At 35.0% G+C, this 20,063-nt stretch overlaps 1 protein-coding gene across 1 annotated transcript; it reads right to left on the bottom strand.

Annotated features, from left to right (window-relative positions):
- Positions 1-5,316: 5,316 nt before the first annotated feature.
- LOC113072239 (putative uncharacterized protein DDB_G0279653) lies at positions 5,317-8,669 on the bottom strand. Its single transcript, XM_026245302.1, has 5 exons — positions 8,541-8,669; positions 7,527-7,625; positions 7,200-7,228; positions 5,765-5,821; positions 5,317-5,637 (listed from the first exon to the last, which is right to left on the bottom strand). The coding sequence occupies exons 1-5, from the start codon at positions 8,563-8,565 to the stop codon at positions 5,452-5,454; spliced, it is 396 nt and encodes a 131-aa protein (XP_026101087.1). The 5' UTR covers positions 8,566-8,669; the 3' UTR covers positions 5,317-5,451.
- Positions 8,670-20,063: the final 11,394 nt, after the last annotated feature.

Raw genomic sequence — 20,063 nt, 5'->3', positions numbered from 1 at the left:
GCCGTATCAATACATAATCATCCATATCGACACGTGAATCGACAAGGAATGCATCACAATATATTGCTGTATTGCTATTTTGAACCGCGCTATTTAAAGCCTTCTTCCATGTGCCCCTTTTATACTTTGAGCACCTGCCCCTCCAAAGGTCTCTGCACAGCCCTGCCACTGAGCAGTTTCTACATGAAGATCAAGATCTTCAAACCCTAGCTCTAATGTGTGGAATCAGAAGTGTGCATAACAGCATCTGAAGAACTGAGGAGGAAAAACAATCAGTCGATTCTGAGAATAACGAAGAAACAAAACCAGACATGTATGAGCAAAACCACTGAGAGTGGAGATATTTGAAGTTTACACACAGTCTTGGTGTACACAAAACTTTTTGTACTAGTCGCCATACCAGCACTATATAGAGAAAAACATCGGGCCAAAATTATAATGAAAAAATAAAAGAATATATTATTTAAAAATTATTTTATTGGTGGCATGTTAAAATCACACTAAGATGACACCGTTGTCCGCGGCACGTTGTCTGCTGCTCTCTTTCGCATTTTTAAATGTTATGACTCTATGTCTGTCCCTAATAATTACAGACTGGAATATGTCGCTGGTTTATGTTTGACAAACACTGCTGTTAAATATCTACATGGCTATCGACTCTGACTCCAAGAGTGACACTGGTGTGCCCCGTCGATTTCCCTTCCCTGGCCACTCACACCTCCATGTGTAGCAGGTATGTATTTAGGAAATGATTTTGTGATTCCACTTGCCATGACCATATTTGGGGCTTCCTGATAACATGCTCACTTGGTGGTTGGTGCACTATGTGCTTCCCAGTCTGCATGAGACGTCACAGTGGTTGATCGCACAAGTTTTCTTAAGTTTCAATTAGGGCTGCATTTCATGTAACAGATGAATTCACATGATATATCTGTATGATTGTGATCTAAAGCCCCTCTGTCTCTGTGATGCACACTCACAAACAGATGTTTCATTGATAATTTTTTCTTTACTTAAGTTTGTTTTTAATATCTGTAATTGCTGCCGCATGCTGGTTTATATGCTGCACGAGGGTTAATTTAGAGTATTAATCGCAGGAATTCTAAATTATATTGTCAATTTTAATTTTATAGATTAACATTTATTGCAGAAGAAAGGAAAAAAAAGTCAATTACATGAAGTATTGTGATTGGAATAGCTGATTCTGATATAGAGGGTTCTAATAGTCTAATAACAGTATGGGAAGAGGTAGAGGGGTACTGAGGTTTGCTCATACACATCAGATTAGTGGGGCTGATAAAATAGGTCCACTTTTCTCAACCCCTATTCACACAAGTGTTGATGTGCAGACACCCATTGTGTCTCAGTCTTGTGCCGTATCTGATGATTCTGTGCAATTATGCAATTCCGGTTCCTTCTTCCCGTACTACTGGACATTGAATGATTTTAATTGCGATTAGAGAGTGAATCTCAGCAGATGCTTGTATTCTAAGATTACAGTCTTAAGGGGGCTCTGGGGTATTTTTAGATGTTGTGACAGAGTGAATGGCAGGCTATTATTAGATCATTAGTGTGATGTAAATAAGTAAATAAGCTCCTGTATAGTGAGTCTCTCAGTTATTAAACATTCGCTGTCAAACAGCAGCTTTACAGTAAATCACCACACACCACTGAATGGAGCTCGAGGAGTGTGAAACAATGTGAGAGATGAGAAAACTGAATCTTACTTTAATGATTTGATATCTTAATAATTGTTTAATCTGTGTGGTATCTGATATGACTGATTTGAGTTATTAATTCTTCTACTGATGATCTGGAACAGATGAAATATCAGTGTCCTGCCAACGGGATGCTCGGTGCGCTCTGAATTAACTTTTTTTACAATTAAATATTTTAGACCTCATCATAAATTAGTCATCATTCAAAATCTTAAACACTCACAATTAATTCTGTAAAACGGTTTTGAGATTGGACATTGTGTTTAAATGGACACAATGTAATACACTGCATTATTATTAATAATTATTTATTTCCCAATCTTGACAAAACAGATATCATTGCAAAGATCTGAGACTTTAAAAACAGACCAATCTTATGTCTGTATTCTTAAACACTTGTGAATTACAATCATTTCTGTTCAGACAGAGCACGGTCTCTGCTCAGGGTCACTTAACAGTTCGGTTAAAGTTTTGGGCATGTTAGTATTCATCTGTTATTTATGTTTTTTTATAGTGTGTAACTGATATATGTAACTGCTAATAACTGGATTAAGACAAATCAATGTAACTGACGACCCATCACATCCGTCTGTCCGCCGTTTCCATCAGGAACGAGGTTTCAAACTTTATATATTTATTTAGTTGTCTATGTATATAGACATATGGCACATACACACACAAACCTGCTTAGTATTACTGGTCCTGCACTGTTGGATATTGTGAACTATTTAACTGTACATTAGCCCAAACCGATGCAGAAAAACATCGCACAACAAAGATGATCAAGACTGTACCTCAGGAAAACCTGATTAAAGAGTAAGCAGCATCTATAAAGTTCATAACTGTCCAGATTATCAGCAGAAACACCATCACACACCCCATCTGTAAATCAATCAAGTCAAGAGTCACTTCTCCAGTAGATCAGAGAGGACAGAGAAGAGAGAGAGAGACAACACAGATCTGACAAACCTCCTTTATACAGTCTCCTGATCATGTGATCAACCCTCTGCACCAGGACTCCCACATGTAATAACTAGTGAATCAACATGAAACACTAGCTATCATTCTCAGGAAGTAACGGTTTCACAAGATCAAACCGAATCAAACTTTATTTCTGTGTTGATGACACAAGACACACAGCAGAAGAAGCACGTCATACTGAGAAAGAACTGAAACTGTCGAAGTTTGCAGATAATCACAGAGGAACCTGACACTGTACAACGAGTCGGATGCACAATTTAAACTCAATTATTAACAGACAAAACATAATGAAAATATGTCTATGACTGGTTTTATTAAATAAGCCTTCCTTTCTATTAAAACACGGGTAAAAAAAAATAAAAAAATACACCAACTACATTTTACGATGGCTTATTGTGCATGCAGATTTTACATTAAATCAATGAGTTTATAAGGAAAAGTTGATAACACTGGTTTCCTCATTCTGTGTAGCCCTACTTTAGACATAGAGAACATATCTGTGTTTGTGCATCGGTGTCTGAAGTGTGTGCTGTAGCTGCAAAACCTGACTGTTCACTGTTCAGTGAAGGATAAGTGAATTAAACTGAACACAAACACCATTAACTTAAGCGAATGAAAGGCAATAAGCAGTTAAATGCATTCACACAAATAACCTTTTGAATGTTTCAATATTTATTGAAACAGATTTGTTTATTTATATGTTTCCTTGATAAAGGCCTAACACGACAGAGTTGTTAGAAAATAAATGCATAGTAATCTCGTTGATGATGCTGTCAGGATCTGATGAATCAGTGTTTTGAACCGGTTCATTGAGCCGAACCGTCTGAGAAGAAGCAGTTCACAGAAATGAATCAGACTTTGCATCACTATTGTGTTGTATTTACTAACATTATTAAATATTACTGTATCTGTTTGATCTTCCAGTGTGAATATAAAGACCGATCATCAGTACATTAGTGACTATCATGAAGATTACCATCACTGTTCTTATGACTGAATCTGAACCTGATAAAGATGAGAGTGTGAGAATGATTTGATGAATAACACTTAGATACTGACAGAAACCGATCAGATCAGGGGTTAAACTGACTGACAGAGAAACATCTGAACACAGATCACTGAAGAATCAAATCATTCATTTCTCCTGGAGACAGAGAAAGCATGATGACTTATTAATAGATGAATAAATGATAACTGATTGATCCATCTGATCATCAGTGATAGTAAAATTACTCAAAACAGTAAATACACTACAGATTAATACTTACTGCTGAATACTTTCATTAAAACCAAACAACTCTTTCAGTTCTTTAGAAATGATTTATTACATCACAAATTTACAACATGACAACACAACACAAACTTTATTAATCCAATAAATGATTTTATTTAATTCAAAAGCTCTTCTGAAACTGCAGCTGTTCTGATGTGTGTTTGTGCTCATGGTTCATTATGTGCCCGTGTGTGTGTGTGTGAGAGAGAGAGTGTGTGTGTGTGTGTGTGTGTGTGAGAGAGAGAGAGAGAGAGAGAGAGAGTGTGTGTGTGTGTGTGTGTGTGTAAACATTAGGTGTGTGTGTTTGTGTGTTTATATAAAAGAAAAACGGCAAGAAAATAAAACGTGTGTCTATGATTTTACTTTGAATTCATATTTCAAAATATTTGTGTGTGTCACAAGTGTATGTGTGCATGTTTAGCTGTGTGTGTGTGTGTGTGTGATACATTATTTAATAAATTACATGGAGTAAGGGCCAGATTTACTAAACAGGGGATATTAGTGATCAATTAATGATCACATTACAGTAATGTGTTTCTGTAAACACAGATGATCAATATAACAGAGATACTGATACAGTTAAACAGAGATCAGATCATTATTCAGCAGATACTTACAGTGCAGTCTATCATAGCACCTATCAGCCCATCTGAACACACACACACACACGCACGCACGTTCAGTGTCTTGCTCAAGGACACCTCAGTAGTGGTATTACCAGCCTGAGACTCGAACCCACAACCTTACAGATAAGAGTCAAACTCTCTAACCACTAGGCCACGACTTCCCCACAATTTTAAATGATGTTAAGGCAAGGCAAGAGAACAGCATAACTGTTAGGTATTTTTAGCAGAATTCATTGAGTGATTCGTCAGTGTGATTCATAGATTAAGTGTTTCAAATGCAGGCTATTATATACACACACACACAATTGTTTTTTTTTTTACCATCTTTTGGGGGGTTCGGGGTAAAATTACTCGTCGTGCCCATCCCTACAAAAAACACACACAGTAGTTGTCTGATCTCCTCCAGTGTTTGACCCTAACTACAGTCCAGCTGTTCTCATGAGTCCATCTGAGATGAAGTAGAAATACATCTCATCTGTCTGAGTTACTTCTGTCATCACACTGGAAATGGAGAATCAGGTGAAACGCTTTGCATTGTGGGATACAGTAACTGATCTCTGTGATCTTGAGACTCCAGCATCAATCCACAGACGTGTTTATTAAAGTTAATATTATAACACTGATTTCTCTCCGTTGATCTTAAAGGAGTCTCAGTTTCATTTCTGCTGCTGAAGTAGTTTACAGCTAGAGTTAGTTATAAGAGACAATCACTATTACATCAATATAAAGACATCCTGTATATATTTACAGCAAACACACATTAAATAACGGCCTCAATAACAGATGAAGAATGAGACTGAACTCTTAAATCTCAGTTAAAAGCTCCTCACAAGTGTTTTTCTCTGACTGTTGATTATGATTGTGAAACCACTGAATCCGGCTGAGCTTCCTCCGTCCCGGTGCTCCTGCTGTTCTCCTGGTTTTGTGTGTTCAGTAGAGGACTCATCTCATGTGCTTCTGCTGGGTTCTGGTTCTGGTTCTGGTTCTGGTTCTGGCTCTGGTTCTGGTTCGATCCAGTGGCTGAATCTGCTGCTGCGTTCTGGGTTCAGAATCAGACAGACTTTAACATGTGTTGTTCAGCAGCAGTGATTAATAAATGAAGGAAACAGAAGCAGTGATCTACAGTCATCTCTGTGCTTCTGGAGAACAGTAATCCTGACACTAACCTGAGATTCCTGATTCTGTGATCCAGCGGCTGCAGCTCGACGAGACTGCATTGCTTTCTGTGTTCAAGACAAGACAGTTCATTCACACACACACAGACACACACACACACGCACACACACACACACACACACACACACACACACACCGTCACTAAACCTGCTTCTGCTTCTCACACAGTTGTTTAAAGGTTCAGTCAGTGACTTTGTACAGTTTTAAAAAGCTTTATATTTAAACTAAAGAATTGCACATTTGACAAATCCAGTTAAACTGATGTCTCAGAAAGACAGCTGCTCAAAGAGCTTTTTTATTTAAATAAATTGTACTTCATTTTACTCAGTTAAATGTTCAGGTATTTAGTCATTTCCTTGCAAATGTATTTGAGTAAAATTAGTTATTCTATTTCAATAAAACTCAAGTGAAGTGAATTTCCCCAAAACAGCACTGTAAAAAATAAGTGTAATTTTAACTGTAAAATTTTGTAAAAACGCTACGGAAAAAAAACTGATAATAGGTTAACAGTAAGTTCCCGTACTATATACAGGGAAAAACTGTAAAAGATCTAACAAAGCATTTAATGTAAATTTACAGTAGAATTCTGTTAATTATACAGCTTTTAGAAGTAAAAAAAGAACAAATCAATGTATAATTTACAGTCTAAAACTGTAAACTGATATTCCCAGAATTCCCTGCGTGACACTCCACGTTTGAAAGTATTTTGTTTAAATAATCATGTTTTTAAATAGTTCTTGTTATCAGTTATGTACATTTGAGCTTTATGTTACATCTTCTGTTGCTTAATGAAAGTTTTTTGCATTATTTAAGTATCACGTGTGTTACCATGATGGTGTTTTGTGTTTCCATAAATGTGCACCTTCTATATGTTAATATATACTTCTGCTTGTGGTGAAGCTACTTGTGATGAGCTTTGATACTTCATGTGGCTTTCTCTTATACAGTACCATCTTTATTATTATGGTGGTTGTCAGTATTTTCAAGGTACAAAACAGATTTAATTTTGTGTGTTGTTGAATTTACTGGTTTATATTCACATTTTCTTGTTTGTAAATTACAGCTTTATATTGTAAAATTAACAGTTTTTGACGTAAATGTGTTTACAGTTTTCTTTATTTTTACAAAATTATTCTGGCAACCACAGCTGCCAAAAAGTTTTTGTAAAAACAACAAGAAATTTTTTACAGTGAGTCCTTCAGTAATGAAGCAGAATTAATTAACAGATTATTATAGAGTTTGTGAAGTCAGTTCATCACAGGTGACAAATAGAAATGTGAACAGAGCAGGTCTATTTCCACAGTGACGTCTGTAAGCAGAAACTGATGTGTGTCTGTATGAAGTATTTAAGAGAAACATTAAATCACCAAGAGCTCCTTTAACTCACGGCAGGAGAATGAATCACATCTAGTTTCTGATACTCACCGTACAAGACTGAAGACATGGTGTGATCCCTGTGAGGAAAGAGATCTGATCAGATCAGACACATCACACTCAATAACAGACCAGTCTCAGAACGAAGCAAATAAACCCTCAGATGTGCGTCTGCATACATGAGAATGAGTTTAATGTTCAGAGAGTGATGAAGAGCTTCAGATCAGTTCAGAAATGACTGAACAAACAGCATCACTGAGTCACAATCAGTAAATCAGTAGAAATATCTCTAGAAGTGACGCATCCTGAAGATCATATTCTTAAATGAAAATAATAAAACACCTGAAGTGAATATATTTAATGTTCAGTTATACTCACAGGGTTCAAATACCATTAAAATCACCAGAATTAAAGTGAAGAGTAATTCAGAGGAGAAGACGATGATCCTCATGTCTCCCGTCGCTCCTTCACCATTAACTGAAGATGAACATAAACAAGTGTTTTATTCATGATATTCACCAAACAGCACGATTAGCTGATTACACTGATTATTACAAAACTATATAATCAAACTGTGTTTATTAAGCTGGGGACACACTACACGATCAGCTGAAACATCCTGAGACTGACCGATAAACCTAACCATTGCGTATCATGTTCACGACAAAGTCCATTTCTGACAGAAAACACGCTTTCATGAGATCGAAATTTCCTTATCCATTTAACACAAAACTAAATATATATATAAAATCATTTTATTTTGTCTCTTTTATTATTTTTTATGCTTAATTAGTTTTGAACAATAACTATTCATTATGTTCATAGTTATATTAGTTATGAAGATAATTCATCATGAAGAATAGCTTATTTGTTATGAAATTTATTTAAAAATTCTTAACTTTTAAGAAAAAGAATTCTTGTTAATATCTTTAAAAAGAGAGAAATCGCTGACATCATTAAGGCTATTTTAATTTATTTGATTGTAGATAAAGAAACGAAGTCTTAAAACCCTTTAACCTGCAATGTTAGCTTATGAAATAAAATAAAGATAATAAATAAATCACAATAAGATGTGTAATGAAGAAAACTATTTGATAAAATGACAACATGAACCTTAAATGTTGTTTGACAGTGAACATCTTCATAGTCTCATATACAATATCTGGAGACAGTCACAAATATCAAACATGTTTAAACAAGTATTTGTGAAAACGACTGGTGTTTGAATCCTAAGTTTCTAATCTTTAGACACCACACACACGATGTGATGATTCTGCTGACTGCAGACAGTGACTGACCTCAGACCCAGATCTGTATGAGTTTATAATAATCATTAATATGCAGATGTATGAGTGTAATTGTGTAGTGTGTGATGATCAAGTGTTCATTCACCTGTTTTGAGGATCAGTTCAATCATCAGAGCAACAGAGTTCAGTAACACAACACCGACTGATCCAAACACATACACAGCTGCGAGACTGGGAAGAGCTGAAAGATCAAATCATACTGTTCAATATCAGCAGCTTTACATACAATTACACCACTTAAATAACCACTACAGAGAAAAAAACACAACATTTAATGTATTTGATATCCACATCTTTCTATAGTTGAGTCTTGGTCTTTCTGGTGTTTGATTTGAGGCATTGATTATCATCAGGACAGAAGTGCTTCATGAAGATAATGAGAACTAATAAATCATACAGACAAAAGTGTGTAGAATAATAAGGTTTTTCATCATTCATTTGTTCATTGAGAGAAGTTGAATAAAACATGACAACAACTCAATATTCATACACAAACACAGCCTCATATTTCACACGTTTGAGCTTGATTGAGGAAACATTACAGTGAAATATCAGCTCGGTTTCATGAAAATCATTATCACAACAACAGAAGTAAAGCTTTTCTGGGATTGAAAATGCTGAATAACTTAACTACACTTTAAAAACATACGTGAAGTTTTACAGTAAAAATAAAATAAAGTCAGCAGAACTTCATCTTAAAATATATTCAGGATTTATTGATGTGTCTTAAATGATAAACCTGTATTTCATTAACTGCTATAATGTTAATATTTCAGCCTCCTGAAGCGCTGAAATCTGTTCTGTACATTTATGATACACTGACAAGAGAAAGTTACTGATGAATCAAAGATTATCATAAGCTGATGAGGAAAATATTAATATACAGAAGCTGCATCATTCACACAAATAATAAACACCACCATCATAACACACACGAGACTGAAATAGTGCAGTTAATATTAACATAAGATGTAACAAAGTCCTAATGCTCATAACTTATAAGAACAAAAACAAGAAATTTTGTTAAGGGAAAATTACTGTTAAGTGTTTTTACTGTTGCATTTTTACAGTCCTTTACTGTTACAATTATGATAATATTTTCCTTTGTGGAGACTCGATCTCTGTTCAGAAGAGTGAAGAGAATAAACAAGAGCTGATAGTGAAATCATGACAGTGAGAAGAAGATCATAGCAGATGATTTATACTGTACCGTATGACCGAAAATTATTTATACTGTACCGAATGACTGAAATGACCATGTGAAGTTGACCAGTGCCCAGAGCGTCTGGAGAAACACAATCACACAGACCCATCCGACACGATCTGAACACCAACACACACATCAGCTTCAGCAAGAGTTCATCACTGACAAACACTGCACTGTAGCACACATATAAGATGATTCAGTTCATGATATATATCATATTATCATACCCTTTTCATTTTCCAGAGCTGTGATGTAGAAATAGACCAATACAGCATTGATCAGCATCATGAGAGTTAACCACACTGATCTCATGAGCACAGGTGAACCTGAAAAACAGCTTGAATATTACTACACATTAACAATATTATAATAGTATAGCATATCTGTAATCTAGTGCAGTAATATTATAATATTATATCATCAGAGCTGGGTAGAAACTGATTATATTTAATCTGAGTTATGTAATCAGATTCCAGTAATTAAGTACTTGTAATTAAATTAAATACTCAGAATCAGACTACAGTTACATATTATTTATACAAATGATGTCGCTTTCATTTAGTGATTCTCCCTAATTCCTCTTTTCCATCTTTTAAACATTCCTTCCTGAAATATCCACCGCTTCTATAGACTCAGAAAGTCTGTCAGTTGTGTCCAGTCATTACTCAGCTGACCACTGCATTTACAGAAATCATCTAAATATTGATGAACACAATCATATTTATCTGAATTATCACTGAATTATAACTTATTTTAACATCTGTTTTTAATAACTTTGGAAGGCATTTGTCTTTCAAACACATTAAAATACACAAATTCACATTATTTCTTATTTACATATAATGGTGGGTTTCCCAAATGTATTTTTGTCATCTGACCATCTTTCATCTGATATATTTACTGAGATTTGAAAATGAATATTTCATAATTTACACATTTGCTTGTTTATTTACACTTTGGTTAATGTTCATGTTACATGCAGGTAAACAAATAAAATAATTCATTTTTTAGGAAGTGTTTTTATTTATTTTATGTTATTTTAAGATGCTTTATTTTAATTTTCAATTTGTATGATTAAATTAATTATTAACCTCTCATTAAACTCACAAACCTCTTGCAGTTCTTCACAAACCGCAGCTTGGGAAACCTTGACGTAATGTGATGTTTAATCCACTTTATGTTGTTAATTTCAATGAAAGGAATATACTTTCTTTTGTATTTTAATATCAATATGGTACAAGATTATCATGTTTAAAACAATATGATAAGTGAGTAAGATCTAAAGATATCTAAAACTAATCAGAAAGTAATCTGATTATATTACCTGAAAATGTGTAATGGATTACTTTACAAACTACAATTTGTGTGTAATCTTGAATCAGTAACAGATTACAGTTTGTGAGTCATCTGCCCAGCTCAGTGTATAATATTATAAACAACTGCACTTCTGTGATAAAAACTGACTGAGTAAAATTTAAAACATCTGACAAATGCTCAAAACAACTGAACACAGATTATTACATCTGAAATCACTGGAAGTATTTCTACTCTCATTTAACCCTTCACTCAACATATGTGAAGATGATAAATACAAAATGACTAACAGAGAGCATTAATGAATTTGATATTGATCAGATTATGATGTCATGAGTTATTTGTGTCTCTATCAGGGATCAGATCAGAATTCATCAAACACTTACAGCCCATTTTCTGACCACATGTAACATTCCAGTTATATCTCGTCGCTGTGGTAAACACTGGTAAAACTGCAACAATGATGAATCCTGGAAACAGAAGAGTGATTATATTAATATACAGATGCTGAGATTATATTAATACAGATACTGAGATTATATTAATACAAATGCATTTTGCAATGCAATAACCCCACTGATAAAATAACCCCACTGTCTGAAACTAACACTAACACACACACCACACAGATGAGCTGGAAACACTTTCAGTCACACTACAGAAGACGTCAGTCTGGCTGTGAAAGATAGAAATAACAGGATAATAAAACTGGATAATAAATGTTCTGATCAAGACTGTCTAGTAATGTGCAAACAGCTCAAAAGTTTGTCAAAGCAGAAACACAAAGATCCAGATAAAACAGAGATTCACCTTCTATACTGTCAAACACTAAAACAACACACACACACACACACACACACACACACACACACACAGAACTAAAAACACAATATACCAAAAACAGCTGACAATAATCAAGAAGTCATCAATGCAAACAGATTCTGGGGCAACTGGAAAAACCTGAAATAAACTGAACATGAAGAACTGGCTATTCATACTGGAGAAATATGGGAAATCCATTCCCAAACACTGTTTAATAAAGTGGAAACAGACACAAACTGTAACTAAATCAAATAAGCCAACAATTGGAAACACTGGCATTTAAACATTCAAAATCATTTACATTTATGCATTTGGCAGATGCTTTTATCCAAAGAGACTTACAGTGCATTCAGTATACATGTTTTTAACCATGTGTGTCCCCTGGGATCAAACCCACAACCTTTTGCGCTGCTAACCCAATGCTCTACCACTGAACCACAGGAACAAGATCCATCAGACTTCTCCAATCAGAAAACTAAAATCCTAATTAAAGTCTGTCAGCATTTGAAGCTCAGTTTCCTGGACTCACGGCATCATGAAGAGATCCAGTCCTGATGATCCACTCTGAGCAGAACAACACAGACAAACACATCACAGCACAAAAGAAACACAATCACATCAATACATGGGAAACTCAAACCCAGTGTTATCTGTCTCTAAAAGAGTAGAGTATGTCAGACTCTCTGAACACATTGCCAGAAGTCAAACTGAGAAGCACCTGGAGCAGAACAGACTCATGACAGAGAGACACAGTCCACACGGACATCTAAACATGTGTTATAACATAAAACATGTGTTCATCTGTCATAGTATGAGTGATCAGCTCCAGCAGTGCTCTTTCATACTCCATTACTCTCTATAACAGAGATGGGTTTCAACATTAACCCTGATATCAGTGTGAATCTTTCACATTGGTGGTTTATTGTGCTAATCAAATCAGCTTGTTTGTTCTGTTCTCAGCTCAATTCGGTTCAGTCTGTTGTAGTTTTTAATTTGGGTGTAGCTTGATGATGCAGAGATTGAGTGTGGAATCATGGGAGTTGTTGCCTTAATAATATCAATAATCAAAATATCAACATATCGCACAATATGTACATGACCTCAATCATTTTTGGTGACTCAATATATCTTGGATTATATTTTCTTCAATTACTGTCACCATGTTTTGATCATTTCACTTGCACCTGTGTCTTTAGCAGCTTCTCGAACACAACGTGGAGTAGTCCTGGGGTGCTGGATCAAATTTAAACATCACTTCTACAAAAGTTTCCTCTGCAGATATGATCTCTGTGCACACAGACGTCTGAATGCTGAGCAGTGATTGTGTTTCTCAGTAATAGTGTGCACCCTTCACTTACACAGAAAACAAGCTCAGCAGTTTTCTTTTTCTCTACTTGTTACTTTGTACTTTGTTGGAAAATGTTTATCTACTATTTATTCAGGTATTTGATGTATCTAATATTTTGATACTTAATTTCCATGAGAGAATTAAAGAAAAAATGTCATCTGGAAGTGTGTATGTGTTCTTGCATTATGCTGTTACATTATTATTACATGTTCAAGGGAATACATTTTCTTTTTCTTTTTTTTATGACAATATTATCACTTATCACAATTATTTCTGTGGTGATAAATCAGGGCTATTATAAACACAGGGCTGGTATAATGTTACTCTGAGCGCTCGCTTGAAGGCTACTGTGAGACACTGCTGCACACTTCAGTAAAGACACATCCATGTTACAATATCATACTAACCCTAGAGTAACACTAAATGATAAATGATCCTTGAGGACAAATGTGGGCAAAACCTTTTTTCTTTCTTTCTTTTATAAAAATAGTTTCCTAAATCTGAGCAAAACAAAACTTGGCCATGTTTTCCCTAAGTTTACCACCTGAGTACACACACACACACACACACAAAACTTGACTTGACTCAACAATGTTAAGTGGTTAAAAAAAGTCTAGAATTTGTCCTTTGTGGATTCTGTGCTTGTTTTTTTTTTCTCTACAATTGAACTTGTGATTAAATGTAAATCTTCAGAGGTTCAGTTTGTTCAACAGTGGTGTAGATCTCAGTCTACATGCAGTCAGTGAGCTCTACTGCCATCTAGTGGCTAATATTGATATTTCATGAAATTACTATTTTTATACCAACATATCACACCAAAGTAAGCCAAAGTTTAAGATTTTGGCTGTTGGAGCCTACTGGAATGAATATTTTTACTGAAGGGAAAATAAATAAAGAAATAAATATACATACAAATAAGCATATTTTACATCAATGGAGTCAGTGGAGTAATTTATTAATTTTAGAGGTACATAAGGTTTAAAATACCAAAAACACACAAAGGAAATGCATAAATTGATTGGTTTGACTTTAGTAAAGATATAATTATGACATTTATTTAGGCATGGGTCATTACCAGTTTCCAGGTATACCATGATTTGAAGATGTCACTGTTTCTACACCACTGATATTCTCCATTATACCGTTCCTGCGGTACGCGCTGTTCTCCATGTGTCCTCAGAGACTGATCTCTCAGACTGAGAGCAGTGTAGAGAGTAACACTGACCCTCCTCTTGTTGAGCGAGCGAGCGGTCAGTCACGTGTGTGTAGGGTGACCGAACTTAAGACACATCACATTCAGCGCTCATTTCCATCTCACACACAGCAGCGTCCCACAGCTTTCAGAAGTATCCTCAAACACAGATGAGCGCGGACAGCTGAGCTCGACACACGTGCAGTACACAAGCCATCGTGATGACCAGAATATCGTATCGTATGTGCGGACAGCCGAAGTATATTTTGGCCTGTATGCGATAGGCAACTGCCCGTTTTTTGCCTTATTGCAACTCTCTGTTATGTACTTGAACAAACTGCGTTGCAATGCAATCATTTTCTAAAAAATGTCATTTATGTGATAATATGAAGTGTGTTAAGCTGTAAACACAGACCAGAGACACTGAAGACGTGCGCACAGAGAAACATACTGCAGCAGCAGATCACTCAGTGTTCATGATGTACGAATTATTGGATATTGATTTAGGGGTTTATATGAATGTGTTTCTGAGGGGAGCTGACTGTCTTCTGGGAAGTTTAGGTGGTATGTTCTTTTCATCTGGTCTCTGTATAGTTCATATTAAGCTCATAGTGTTTCAGGAAACGCTGTATCTGTTCTGTGTCTGCTGTTCCAGAGGCGCCTCCTGCTGTCAGAGAGTGAATCTGCATCTCATTCAGAGCTTCTTCAGACATGTGGTATAGTTTCACAAAGATTGACACAAAGTTCTGTTTCTGCTTCAGATTGGGTTATTATCAGTGTTTGAAATAACGGCGTTTAAAAGAACGGTGTTAGGTAACGACGTTATTTTTTCAGTAACCCTAAACACACTCATGCAACAGCTACACAGAGATTCGCAGCAGAGATGGCGAGATGGCGAGTCAGGAGCAATCCGATGAAAAGTTGGCATTTTCAAGGTGAAGATATAAGCACTACTTCAAATTCATTGTGGTCAAAGGCAAGAACGTGCATGTAATGTGTACATGTAATGTGTGACACGCATCTACAAAAATAGGGGCCAAAAACACTCTTCTTACAAAGATAATACTTGAAGTGCAGGATAAAACTCTTGCTGTCTGTTGACGTGCAATAAATACTGAAAGTTATGTACGAACACCTGTCTGATCTACTCGTTTCAACTGACTCGTGAAAACTGCAACAACAAAAAAAAAATATATATATTTGACACATAGCAACTATGTTGTTTTTTTACAGTAACGCAAATAGCTACTTTCCCTGGTAACGAGTTACTTTTATTACAGAGTAATTCAGTTACTAACGCAGTTACTTTTTGGAACAAGTAGAGAGTAACTATAACTAATTACTTTTTTAAAGTAACGTTCCCAACAGTGGTTGTTATTAAATCTAATTATTGTGTATGATTATTATTATATAACTAAATGATATGTTTATGAATTATATAACTAAAATCAAATAACTAATTACAGATTTAGGTTAAATAAAGATTTCAGTCTTAATCTTTTTCCTTTTTAAGAAACAAATCAAGGAAAAAAAAAACTATTTCTACTGTTTCTAATATTCTATATGTTGCTCAAAAACGAAATATATTGTGTTCAGCGGATTTATTTTCAGACAGATTGTTTGATGGAGAGAATGCTGTATTATTGTTATTAAACATAAAGCTGCATCTGATTATGTTGTTAACCGCTTGACAGAACAGTGTTGTCTCTGAGGCAGAGTAAAAACATGGTACTCACGGTAAATCAAGAAAACAAAGTTCAAACAATAACTAACAGTGTTGAGCTATTTAACACAGATCTGTTTTCTGTCCATCAATCTATCCACACAGTTGCACACCTGTCTAATATAACATATAATATATTAAAGCATCGAGGGAGTGACGTCACTACAGACGACACAATGACTCTCCATCACACTGATTAAAATGAATTATCTCTCTGGATTTAAACAGTCTTGGAAACATTTGAGAACAATGTAAATACATGTTATCAATATTTATAACACTGACCTGTGTCACTGACATGTTTTTAGGATATTAAAAAAATAGAAATCTTACACATTTATGCTTTAATATCAACTTTACTCTTGTATTAAACCGTTTCCTTCATCGTTGGACTCATTCCTGACAGTTTGAAATAAATTATATGATTTTCAAAGATACTTTAATATTTAATAGGTGTGTTAAAACCCTTCTCTTTTTCTTCTTCCACTCTCTCTACTGGATATAAACTATAATTCATTAATCAGATCAGTATACTTTAATTAGTGTGTATGTGTATAATAAGTTTCCACAGATTTGTATTGATTGTATTTTAATAATGTTGAATAATGTTTTCTTGCACTATTTCTCATGAATGAATGTGAATAGTTGATAAATGTAAGCTCACCTCCTCTGGCAGATCCAAAGGAGTAGAAGATGAGGATGAACTGAAGTGAAGGCAGAATATCAAAACTTATTCTAGCCAGAACACTGAATATAGTCATCATCCGTTCACTTGATTTACCAATGAATCTCAGCAACACTGTGAAGAAAACAACAACAGTTAATATAACAATACAAACATTTGATCTGATGCTGAATTAATATCATTATAACAGGTACAGAAGAAACTTCACTTATACACAATTTCCCTCCTTGAAAACTATACAAACATATAAAATATCATATACTCTCAAAATCCTCAAAACAGAAGATTATATTATATACTAAATATTACACACATCTGAAGCATTATGAAGATATTAAGATGAACATCTTTTTACAGTAAGTGAATGTCCAGAAGCTCCGTTCAGTATGAATCATGTGTGTCTGTGTAAATGTATTAAATCATGTGTGATTGTTGATCATGTGATCTGATCAGACTGTACATGATCATGATTCATCTCTCCTGTATTTAGTGTTTGACCTCATCATTTAACTTCTGTGAACATGATTCTGGTTATTAATCCCTGGTCAGATCGAAATATGATCAAAATAATATCATTACAGGAGAACAAATGATCCATCCTACTGACCATTACGATGATATAACTTTTGTGTGACGTGTATATGAGACAGCGTAGCAGACTGAGCTTGATGTTCAGTTTAATGTGTTTGGTGTCTTCTGAACAAACGACAGGTTAAAGCCTTTTATACAGTCTTTTTATTATTATTGTTATTATTATTATTAAACAATACAAAAATTAAAACAGTACACTTAACGGAGCCGGGTTGAGTTTGTATCATGGGCACTATTGGTGTATTGGTGTGAGGCTCACTGACGGGGTTGTAAACCGCTTCTCTTGTGCTGTTATCTGCTCCAGCTCCTCCTTTCCCTGCCACACTGCTGATTTGTCTCAACTAACTTATATTTCGACTGTAGACCGTTCAACCGGTTGTATCTACAGGATCTCACTCCAGGCTATTTCAGACCTGTGTCTAAAATGTTTAGCTACTGAAGGCTTAAACATGAAAATAAAGAGAAGTTCACTTCACTCATTTCACAATGCAGTAATTTATGATTAAGATTTAGGAAATATTTTGTCATTCTCTCAGGTCCAGCACATACAGTATCTTAGTTATTGACTGAATTACCAGCATTTTTGTTTCCCATTGTTACTTGGTGACATGAATGTAAACGTGCCAGAATTTACACATTTTCATCCAAGCTAACTAGATTTGAGTAAAACTGTGTTGAGATGTTTTGTTGAGTCAATCACAATTATGAATTGCTCTTATTTTATTCAGGATCTTCACAAAACTCACGCAGAAAGTGGTCTACAGAGGAGATTGAGGCTGTGGAGAAGACTCTGATGGACTGCATCAGGTCAGGAAAGGTTCCTGGGAAAGCTCTGTGCACTGAAAGCTCTTCAAGGGAGAAGCTGGGAGGGGTGACATTTTATGTTAAGAATCGTATTGATTCATTAAAGTGAAAAATGTAACGCAAAAGCTGGAAGGGCCTTTATCTAGATGTTTTTTCCTGTTTGTTGAAGGCAACAAAATGTGTTTGCTTACAAAACTAATTTCAGTACATTAATAGAGCTTTCAAGTTAACACACTGACAAGTTAAATAAGTGTTTAAGTGAATTAAGAAGTCAGTTTAGTGTTGAGTTTTTGGATTCACAAAGACAGTGTTAATATGAACAATTGCTGAAGCTCATTTTTGCACATTTTTATTTTGTTTCATGTTGTGCAAGTAGTATTGCATATTGAATAAAAAGTGATGCATTTGATCCAGAGTTTTGTGTACTGTTACAAACCTAATATTTATAGAATATATACAGCAGTATGAATGTCAGGCATGTGGTGTTTTAATCCAGAGTGGATTCCAGTACACACAGATCAGTAGTATTTAGACCATGATACCCATGGTGTCAATGATCCATGAAAATTTCTTGCTTGTCATACAACAAAACATATCTTAGTTATTATTTGGACCTTTTCAGATTCTCAAAACTGAAGAAGATTAGATGTGTTAAACAGGAAGTGAGGTAAGGCTTGTTTTCACTGTTTACATCCCCAGAAATGGTCTATTCAAATACAGCTGAAGGGAATTAGTGAAAGGCAAGAATAGAAAGAATTCAGTAAAAATATAAATACAGACAGAATTTATTCCTTTTAAACAACTCCTTAATGATTGTCCAAACTTAAACTTTGTTGTTAATCTTATAATGGTTTATAATTCTTATAAAACAAATCATATATAGATAATTTATAATAGGGACACCCGATGGTGGTTTGGGGGAACACACAATAGTGACGTCCCCAACAGAATAGAAAAACCTGACAAAAATGAAGCTTTTTCAACTTTAAATAAATATATTTTTTTTGGGATCAAAAATCCCTCCTGAATTTTTGTAACACACACACTATATCTCTACACCGGAGATGCTCAAATCTGTCCTGAGATCCAGTTTCCTGCAGAGTTTATTTCTGTAACTCTGATCAAACACACCTGACCATGTTAATCAGTGTGTTCAGGATCATCAGAGAATCACAGGCAGGAGAGTTTGATCATGATTAGATGGATCTCCAGGACAACATCCGAAGAATCTTGATATATATATATATATATTTTTTTTTTTTAATACTGTATGCTGTCATGAAAAATGTACTATTTTGTGTATAATAGAAGAATTTCTCTTTTCTTATGTGTCTTTAAATCACTCAGTGGCCTGAGACTGATATAAACTAGCAACCCATTCTCACTCCAAAGGCGTCAAAAACCGAAGCATGGTCAAGCGCCCCTAGCGTCACTTTTATGACGCCAAATGTGCCTCTCGGCGTCGAATATCGAAGCACTACGACCTTCATTGCTTTCAATGGGAAACTTTTGGCGTCAGAATTCGACACGAGGACATGAGATGTTTATCGCTATGAAATCACGTCCAAGAAGTCTCATTCAGCACACATCGCGATACTTGCTATCAGTTCCACAGTTTGGGTGAGTAGTCGTATATACGCTCTTTTAATGCCTTTTATAAAATGTATTCTGTCTTATTTATTAATCAAATTAGTGCCATATGTTTAATCGCTGTATTATATCGGTCATCCGCGGCTGTCTTTGAGTTTCATTGCGTTTAAATAAATGAACACAGCTGCTAATTAGTCTGATTAAACTCTATCTGTCACGTGACGTGCCATAGACCTTCGATCCGTTTTATATTATTATTAATTTCAGGATCAATGATGTAAGTTGTATTTGTAGTAAAGTCATGGTAATCACGACACTTACAATAGTAATAA

Source organism: Carassius auratus, unplaced genomic scaffold (assembly GCF_003368295.1).
Source record: "Carassius auratus strain Wakin unplaced genomic scaffold, ASM336829v1 scaf_tig00008648, whole genome shotgun sequence".
NCBI lineage: Eukaryota > Metazoa > Chordata > Actinopteri > Cypriniformes > Cyprinidae > Carassius > Carassius auratus.
Note: the sequence above shows the minus strand (reverse complement) of the source record. Positions and strands in the feature narration are given on the sequence as shown.